Source organism: Ziziphus jujuba, chromosome 6, assembly GCF_031755915.1.
Source record: "Ziziphus jujuba cultivar Dongzao chromosome 6, ASM3175591v1".
In the NCBI taxonomy this organism is placed as follows: Eukaryota; Viridiplantae; Streptophyta; class Magnoliopsida; order Rosales; family Rhamnaceae; genus Ziziphus; species Ziziphus jujuba.
In genome coordinates this window covers 19,188,289-19,197,897 of record NC_083384.1, presented here as the reverse complement: position 1 = coordinate 19,197,897, position 9,609 = coordinate 19,188,289, and the positions used below count along the sequence as shown (strand labels likewise).

The 9,609-nt window shown below is 33.3% G+C and overlaps 1 protein-coding gene across 2 annotated transcripts; it reads right to left on the bottom strand.

Moving 5' to 3' along the window:
* Positions 1 to 982: 982 nt before the first annotated feature.
* LOC107430315 (E3 ubiquitin-protein ligase HOS1) lies at positions 983 to 8,382 on the bottom strand. Of its 2 annotated transcripts, none has more exons than XM_060818323.1 (10): positions 8,064 to 8,382; positions 7,007 to 7,394; positions 6,601 to 6,735; positions 6,318 to 6,493; positions 5,190 to 5,594; positions 4,930 to 5,088; positions 3,808 to 4,305; positions 2,937 to 3,074; positions 1,704 to 2,437; positions 983 to 1,574 (listed from the first exon to the last, which is right to left on the bottom strand). In XM_060818323.1, the coding sequence occupies exons 1-10, from the start codon at positions 8,175 to 8,177 to the stop codon at positions 1,433 to 1,435; spliced, it is 2,889 nt and encodes a 962-aa protein (XP_060674306.1). In that variant the 5' UTR covers positions 8,178 to 8,382; the 3' UTR covers positions 983 to 1,432. The 2 variants fall into 2 exon arrangements, with proteins under 2 accessions (XP_060674306.1, XP_048320010.2); XM_048464053.2 differs by having other exon boundaries at positions 983 to 1,607; positions 8,064 to 8,380.
* Between the last annotated feature and the right edge of the window lie 1,227 nt (positions 8,383 to 9,609).

The window sequence follows — 9,609 nt, the reverse complement described above, 5'->3', positions numbered from 1 at the left end:
TGATATTTTGCAAAACTTTTTATCAAATTAACTTTATTAATAGTATTTTATCTTAAACTTTTAATTGCATTTTACCAATTAAGCAAATAAAAATAAAAAAAATTCACATTTAACAAACAATATCTAAAATTACATCATACAAGTTTATCTATCCCATTTTTAGAAAAAAAAATAAACTAGTGTGATAAATTACAATTCTAACTACCAATTATTATATTTTTTATATAAATATTATAAAATATGTAAAAATTAAAACGAATATGAAAATTGAAAAATATGCAAAGAATATATACTTTGCATACTCAATAATTACAAAATAATAGTTATGCATAGAATTAACCAATATGATTCATATAGTTCACATATTTATAATTATATATAAAATTACAAAAAAGATACATATTTTAATAATTATTTATTATATATTTTATATCTCAAAATGAAAATGTAAAAAAAAAAAAAAAAAAACTAATAATTTTTAACTATTCAAAATTTTTATATGATTTTAAAATGATACTTATTAAATATAATGTGATTGTAGTAATTATTTTATATATATTTTATTAATAATTATATATTAAACTGTTAACACTTATTATTATCAAGTGATTGACAAAAATATAATATCTATTAAATATTTTTTTACAAATTTATAATCAATTTGATAATTAATTAATTAAATAAATAAATTCTAAAATTTCAATAAAAATTTCTATTTTTCAAAACAAACTTTCATCAATTTTTTATATTTTTTTATAAATTTTGATCGATATTCAATAAATTTTTTTCTACTTTCATATTTTAAACTATCAATATCAAAATTTTAAACATTGTTTTTAAGAATTTCGTGTTAAATTGATAGGGAAGGCATCCTCAGAATCCATAATCGTGTAATGTGCTAAACAACGAAATTGTCATGGCTGTTTCCTCAATTTGAAAGTAGAGAGCTCCAATTAATTCGGCGACTAGGAAGGAAAATGCATACGACAAAATTATGTGTATATTTAGATCAATTGAGCGCTTAAAGTAGTTGTTCCTATAATTCATAACATCTATTATGCTTAAATTACAGCTTAGCAGAAGATTAAATTCCAAAGACTACCTCAGCATTCAAATTACTTAAAAAACAGATTCAAAAATTTTATCAACCCTGCACAATCTGTTCAGTTAACAGCTCGATTTCAATCTTTTGATCACCTGAAGGATGCGAGAAGCAGATGAATACTAGAATTTTGACTCCCATCAAAATTGGAAGTCTCCTTCACTGAGTGTTGGCTGCACAACCATAAACCAGCAGCCAGATTGCAAGTCAGCAGCTTAGTTTTTCTCATCTGAAAAGATACAGCTTTGTTTCGCCACCGAATATTACAGATTTCTCTTCCCCAAATAACTCAAGGAATTTGTCAAGTTAGAAACCGAGTATGTGCAATCTTCATCTCCTTGCAAACCTGTTTCTTCTAGTTCCCCTTGTGGGAGTGGCATGATAACTGGATTCCGTAGCTCTTTGTGGACTCTGCCCCTCTTCATCATCACTGGCTTCATCAGACCTCCATCTTGGTCCACCATTCAAATTTCTGTCCCCAACAGAAAATTCATTCTCCATATTGCTGGAACTCGGTGCAACACATATACCAACCACTTAAGATAAAAATACAAGGAAAAAGAAAAGAGCAAAAGGTAGTTAACAAACATTGAAATTTTACCTCCAAGAGACATTCATTAGATCCTCTGAGGAAGCAATATTCAGAGGTCTATCATCTCTATCTGGCTGGACTGTTTTACTGAAGACACTTTGCTGAATATCCTGTGGAGAATCCTTAAACAAGCCCCGGTACTTGCTGGGTGTATTTGCCAGATCGGCATCCCTCAACTGGTGCGATGAACTGATGTTTTGCAATTGATCAATAATCCTGTTATGTTCCGTTTCTGGTAATATACTCTCAAATGGATTGCCTAGCAGGTTGCTCCCTGGGAAAACTCTTGATGACCTTCTGTTCAAGTTCGTTAATGGAGTAGAATTTACAGCACTAACATGACGAATTCGAGGAGTTGACTTGTCCTCAAAATTAAAACTTTTGTGCACGCTACCTAGAGGCTTTTGTCGTTCTTCAGCATTGCTAAATAATTTTCCATGAAGAATAGAAGAACCATAGTTACCAAATTCAGAGTGATAATTCTCAAAAGATCCACCTCTTTTTATTGGAGTTTCAAAAGATGCAGGTTTCCAGGTAACAGTTGCATGATCAGTCCATGGAACGATATTGGAATTGTTTGATGAAGGAATTAATAAACTGGTTGATTTCGAAAATTGTACTTCAGGAAGATCAGACTTCACTGGCGATTCAACATAATTATCAGTAGCAACAGTCACCTCATGCAACTTTGCAGCCTTCACCTGTTGCTGATGAACTTCCGGCAGCAATGCCACGCATTTATCCTGTACAACAAAACTAGTCAGTTACAACAAAACACAAGAATGCACCACTTCTTCACAGACTCCCAACTTTTGACAAGAAATGAAAACAAAATTCCAATCTAAAACATTATAATTACAAGAAAAGTAAGGAATGCACCAGATACCCACAAAAACACTTCAAAACCTTGCTTTGACCCAACAAAATAAAAACTGTCACATATACCAGGCGACCATTCCTACCAGCACCAAATCTCTTGCACCTCAGAAACATAAACCACTGTTTTCCATTCCTGTTACATAGTGCAACACAAAGCACTTCACGGGTTTAACAAAAATAAACTCATTATCCCATTCAACCCCCCCTCCCCCCACCCACCACACCCCCCTCTTCTCCTCTCTTACTTCCCCAGCCTTATAGAACACAAAGGGAGTAAAAATTCAAGCGACTAAATAACCTCAAAGAACCAAATTCTTTCTGACAAAGATGACCTCATAAGTATAATATGATTAAACCACTTACAACCAATGCTGCTCTCCAGCAACTTGCCAATCTCATTCTGGACAAAACATCATCAGAGACGGAATTCTTTGAGATGAATTCCTGCTCTATGCCTTTAAGTATAAGATCAACTTGGTAGGCTTCAGAATACCGGTAGCGCTGAAATGGTAAACAAAGACAAAGTTTGAATCAGCAAATGCTCTAATAAGTTTCAACACCATAAATTAGTAAAACTAAGCTTTAAGAAACTATATAATTAAGAAACAGTAATGATTATGTTAGAAAACCAGGGACAACAGTTTTGATATAAATATAATGTTACCCTCTACGTGATTAATGCAAAGTGCCTAAAGTTCTGAACCTTTTTAACAGTACAAGAAATATGTAGAGTAACATCCTTAATCTAACAGAAAAGCATCAAATGTGCAGAAAACCAATTTCAAGCAGATATTGGACCCTGTCAAACCATGTTAGATAAAACCAATTCTCATTGGCTAGATTTTCTGCACAAAAATGCATGCAGATATGAAAATAGATTACCATAAATATATATATAAAATGTTATAAGATTTCAAAATTCAAAAATGGGATGGTGTTCATTTGTATTGAAAGGACTTGAAACAAATCTGGAAGCGAGAGAATTAAAAGGAAAAATTGGACATGGTTCTACTTGGAATAATTAACAATTAGATTGTGATACCATTTAAGTTACCATCAATCCAAAAAGCTTAAACTAACAGGAAGTCAGGTCAACTATGTTATGAAGCTAACAGAACACGACATATAACACTCATTAAACATTTGATTCCATGATTATAACAAAAGGAGTTTAAAGTCATGGTGATCTGCGATTACTAATCCAAAGTAAATACCATATAGAGTTGAAAATAACCTGAATATAGAATATAACAAGAAGGCTTCCAACAATTGAAGAGGGATCACCATTAGCGAAATCTAGTAAGCACTTATGGAGATGTTTCTCTTCATCAGAATTCCATGGCAACTCGATCATTCTATCCACCATGTTCCTGCGAATGCAAAGATAACATATTTCGGTCACCAAAACCTCCACCCAATCCCTCCAGCTCCGACATTCAACTTTGGAATCATCAGATACATCTGCAGATGGCCCATACTTCAACTTCTTTTCCCTGACTTTAGCACACAGCATTCTTTGATGTAAAAATGCTTCAGTGAGAAGCCCAGACTCTACTCTGACCCTAACTGCAGTAACAGCATCACTAAGCGAAACAATCTGTGATGTACCATCATGCCCAGAACACCTTAAAACCAAAAGAGCTGCATCAGGATGTCCCCTTTCTAAAAGAACTTGTGCAATCTTAGGATGAGTTGACGGGCCTGAGATCTCTGGAAGAAGGTGACAAGCTTCCTAGGGAATTTATTTCATAAAAAATAATTAGAATGTCAACAAATATTTGGAGTATGGATCATATAATCAGAACGTAAATATATACATCGTACTATCTTGCCTGAAATTGAGCCAGCACTCATCAACAAAATCAATTTTGAAAACATAATCCATTTGTTTCAATTAGTTTACTTAGGGAATGATTGAGTTCATTTTCAAAAAAATTTCAAAAACTTGTACATTGGCCAAAACAAGTAACCATAACCCATATTAGGAGTTTTACGTTAAACTAAAAACATGCAACATGGTAACCATAAAAAAAATAAATAAATAAATAAATAAATTCCAGAAAACATTCGTTTATATTTCGTAATGGCAAGCTGGAATACCCACACACCCATTAGAACTAAGAATCACCCTTCCGGAGAGGCAAGTACATCAATCATTTTTCCTAAAATGCCACAATCTAATAGTCAATGCATTAATATATCAAAACATTAGTTGTGAAAAATATTAAAACAAAAATCTTGGTACCACTGATTAAATTTAAACATGGATATAAATTACAATGCCTTTTAGATAAGATAATGCGCCTTAAACGAATTCAAGCTCAATATGCATCTTGGAAAGTTATCCAGAACCTACCAGCACAGCCTCCTCAGTGTGGTCATCCAGAAGATAGAATATTAAAGATTCCAATAACAAATTTCTGGTAATGCTAAAGGAAGCCGCGAAGTCCTCTAATATATGTCTCCATTCCTCATCAGGCATTGTCCAATGCCGATCAAATAGGTAATAGAGAAACTATCATACATTAAGGAGAAATATTTTGGGTGGGGGACCCTGCCCAATGAGAATTCATGCAATTAAAATAAAAAAGAAACTGAAAAGATAACAAAGGATACAATTGCTTGCTTTGCAACCACCATACCAGAACTGCCACATAGAAAAAGTATATCCACAGCAGCTCGAAGATTTTCGAATGGATAGCATCCTGAAATCCCCTCCATCTGTGACCTGAATATTAACGAAATTCCATCCTTCTGCAAATATGCAACTTTTAATTCCTCTCCCATTTCCGGTGTATATCCACACTCTATCTCAAGATTTGCCAAGGCATCTTCAATGAATAAGGTACCTTCATGTCTAGCGGACTCTTCGGAGTTATTTACTACATCAGGCCATGAACGCTTAATAGCAGCTGATTTTCTTTCACGAAAACTAGAATGCCACGATTTCAAATCAGAATAACGAGATCTCACATTTGCAAGGAATTCATGTCTTATACACCAGATCATAATCTCCAAATGCTGAAAATTAAAAATCACCACAGAGAGAAAATCTTACAAACACTATGCAAATATAAAGTTTCTTGCAATTTAATGGTATACAATCTACATGGAAATACAAAAATGAAAAGGTTCAATCAAACAATAAGAAGTTTGACTTGAACTTAATACATAATGTCATTAATATAAGTAAAACTAGCTAGCAACAAATTTACCAACATAAACTAGTTCAGACATGTGAAATATAAAATTTTAATCTTCTCTAAAATTCTAATATCCAAGTTCTAATTTTTAGTTTACTATCTTAAAAAAATAATCACCTTACAGGAATCTAAACATGATATGGAAGACGATGAATTATTATTTATTTGAAAATAAAGTATGTAATTAGTATGATTCCATAAGTGTGCTTGGTCACACAAAGAGACTCCTGCATGGCTGACTCCTACTAGAGTACCATGATAAAATTTAGCCTTACTTTGTAAGCAAACCAGAAAAATAAAATAAAATAAGCTCTGCAAATGTTCTATATTTGGCTGAGGATCTGTATTTGGGTTCTGTAAAGAGGAAGTCAAAATGCTCCTATGGGACTAAAGTGATTTGACTTTGACTCTATTAGCAATATTATATAGATCTTGAAAGTAATAAATATTCTTGAAAAAACTAAAGTTCCGTCACCAAAAAGGAACAATTAACAATACATGTAAGCAGCATAGTTTAAACAAAAATTTTAGATATTTATACCTGCTTTGTCTTCGATATGCTTTCCTGAAGGCAGTGAAGATCATGAAATCTGGCCGAAAGAGAACCCTTAAAAGATGACTCCAAAACTTCAAGCACATTGGATAATCCAGCCAGCTGTACTGAATATTTAAGAAGCATACTGAACCTAGTTCTCAATTCTTCCACCTCAAGATTATCTGATTAAATCTGTTAAGACATACACACTTTCAAGTTATGGAAAGTGTATGAAAGCCCAAATTAAGAGGCTATAGTCAGCAAAATATTATAAATGCTCTAAGGATACAAATTCCTTGAAGTTCTGTTATGATATTCTGGAATGTCTGCTTGCACCAGTCCTTGACAACCACTTCGTCCAACAAGAAAGCAATGACAGGATCACTAGACACAGCACTTTCATCCATGCAAACATCTGTAATATCTGTTGATTTTCCAGTCAAAGAAACTTAAACTTTGTACAGAGAAACTGAGTATAATTCATGAAAAGATAAGAAAGAATCTACAATGCATCACAATACTCTATTATACTGTTGATTTTCCACTTATTTCAAAACCGTCAGAAAAGTTGTAAGAGATATATAAATAACTAATTATTTTCTAGGAATTTCTCTAACCTACACAGTTGAAATTCCAATATTCTAGTTAAAAATGAAATTTAAAAAGAGAAAAAGAATATATATATATGAGGATACAATGGCATATCAAGGAAACTAAGTTATTCTCCAACGCAACATCAAACAAAGAATAAAGGTGTTGGACATCAGCAGTTAGCTGCTCCTCCCCATCTTTTTCTTGAAATCTCTCATCAAATCTTTTGGATATAAGGCCAGCTTCTGTGCACTCATAGTAAAGACGAAGACGTGTTGTGGTGCCCTTCTTTGGTATTGGGATTCTACAAATCGGGCAAAAATCACATCGTCCACTACACTCAGCACATAATGAGGCATGTCCACATGAGTTTAGCACATGCAACACATAGCGTCCACAGCTTCTCAAGTCTCTTGTTGCTCGACAACGCTCAACTTTTGCTTCATTGCACAACTCAATAAGATCAATAGATGCCAAGTGTTCTAATGCTTCCTGCAATTGAGATCAGAACAAAGAGACATAATTCCTTGTAAAACATGAATCTAGTCTACTCAGACAAGACATCACATTTAATAAACAACACCATAAAGAATCAGGCATCAGTAAATTAAACAACCACATTAATCCTAATGCTCTTTTCAACATACTAAGAGTTCAACAAGATAAGTAGGCTTTTTCTTTAACAGCTACGCAAATATGAGTTGGAAAAAACAAGCAAAGCAACAACATGGTCTATGTACTACCACTCTGCTTCATAGTGTTAACGGTTACTGAAATTCCACCGCTGCAATTTTGGATTTCACAGACAAATACTAATTCCCAAGTTGAATAAATAAGACTAAACGTGAACAAATACAATCTAACACCCAAGAAAGAGCATCCAATGTTACTTTCCAAAAACTTTCATGGTTAAAAACGCCTAGAAGAGTTCAATTGTTTCATGAGCAGGCTGGTGCCTTATATTGGAATGCACTCTTCTAAACATTTGCATTACTTTTTGGAAGCAAAATTTTGCTATGGCATTGACCCAGAATATAATTCAAAGAACGGGAAAAATGCTAACCAGACACTACATATAGAAGCAACAGCTAGGGTTTTACAAAGTCACTCGGTTAAAAATGAATACAGAAAGAAGCCAAAAAAAGATTAAAATAAAAGTACCTGAACAGCTCGGCTACTATAATTGGGAAGCGGAGGTTGAAAAGCGGGCTTTGTGGCGGAACCACCATTAGCAGAGCTGGAAGGTCCGTTAGGTCCATTGAATCTCCTATCCATATCACTCAGAGTGCTCTATGAGCTGCTTCAGTGCAAAAGCAAATCCAAAACCCTAGGTAGTAGCAGTGTTGCGGGAACGAGAGAAGGTGGAGTTAGGGTTTGAGAAATGACGTCACTGAAGTTTGTTCACAGAGGTTTCATGGAGCGAGAGGATTAGATGTTGAGGGGGAGAGGAGAGGGTTTTTGAAAAAGGTAGTACGGACATTTGGATTTTGACGACCTGGCTCTAACAGAAAGCAGGCTGGCTAACGCAATTCAATTCGTCTCGGGTTGCATATAAGCCCACAGGCCGAAGAAATACCTAGACTGGACTAGCCCTGCCCAGTTTGAGTTATTTGGGCTTGACTTTTTTAATATCGGCTGTTCATGATGATCCTATCTACACCAGCCGTCCTCACTCTTTTCCCCCCACTTCGAACTTTGGAAACTAATTTTTTTTTTTTTTTTTTTTGCAATCTTTTTTATTTTCCTCTTATGTTCCTCTGCACAAATAATTAAAAGGTTAATTGTAATACAATACCATATAGTTTGAAAGAATTGCTGTAGTTAGTTCAGGTTCTCAAGATTTAGCATGTGGAATTTTGTAAAAAATAATTGGTAATAAGAAACCTAAATTAAATGATTTTAAATGCAAATTTTTAAATTAAAAAGTTTAAATTGCAACAAATTAAAATAAAAAATATATATAAATTGCTACAAATTAGATCAAATTCAATTTTAATATTGGTAAACTATGACAGAGTCATTAGCCAACATTATTAAAAAAAGAAAATAAAATTGAGGCAAAATGCAATAAAAAGTTTAAATTGCAATATTTTAAATTTTCAAAAACAAAAATAAATAAAAAACAACACTTTAAACTTAAATGTCAAAAATCCCATTCTTTTAAATTCTAATATATTATTGCAATCAACCCATAACACTAGATCATCATTAGGGGGACTTTCTATACATACATACATATATACTATGGTGCGGACGGTCCTGATGCGGACATAGTATTGGTGACGTATTGGTGACGATTTTTTGAGAAATCGTCGTTAATACTATGAAAAATCGTCACTAATACTACGGCCCTCATGCACACCGTTCTCACCATAGAATTTTCATATATATATATATTGAGCGCCACTTTACTTAAATAATTAATTAGGTTATAAATTTAGTGTTTTTTTTTATTTTTTTTTATTTTTTCTCTTGTCCTAGAGCCTTCGCTTTCGTAGTGTCGCACTAATACAAGTAAGTTTTCTAGACGGCTTGTTTTTCGACTCAAATTTAATAGACCATAACAAATTTGCGAACTTATAAAATATATTTGAAAACGTTTTGAGTCAACAAATAGTTTTTATTAATTAATTGTGCGTTCAAACGTAAAGACTGTGTTCAAACATGAACAAGTCTTTCCTTTAATAAAAAACGAAACACCCAAATA

Excerpts from the sequence above, each read along its gene's own strand:
- LOC107430315 (XM_048464053.2), bottom strand. The coding sequence starts at position 8,177 with ATGGATAGGAGATTCAATGGACCTAACGGACCTTCCAGCTCTGCTAAT. Across the intron at positions 7,395-8,063 it reads ATAGTAGCCGAGCTGTTCAG|GAAGCATTAGAACACTTGGC; the intron begins GTACTTTTATTT and ends TCTCAATTGCAG. Across the intron at positions 6,494-6,600 it reads AACAGAACTTCAAGGAATTT|ATAATCTTGAGGTGGAAGAA; the intron begins GTATCCTTAGAG and ends AGATTTAATCAG.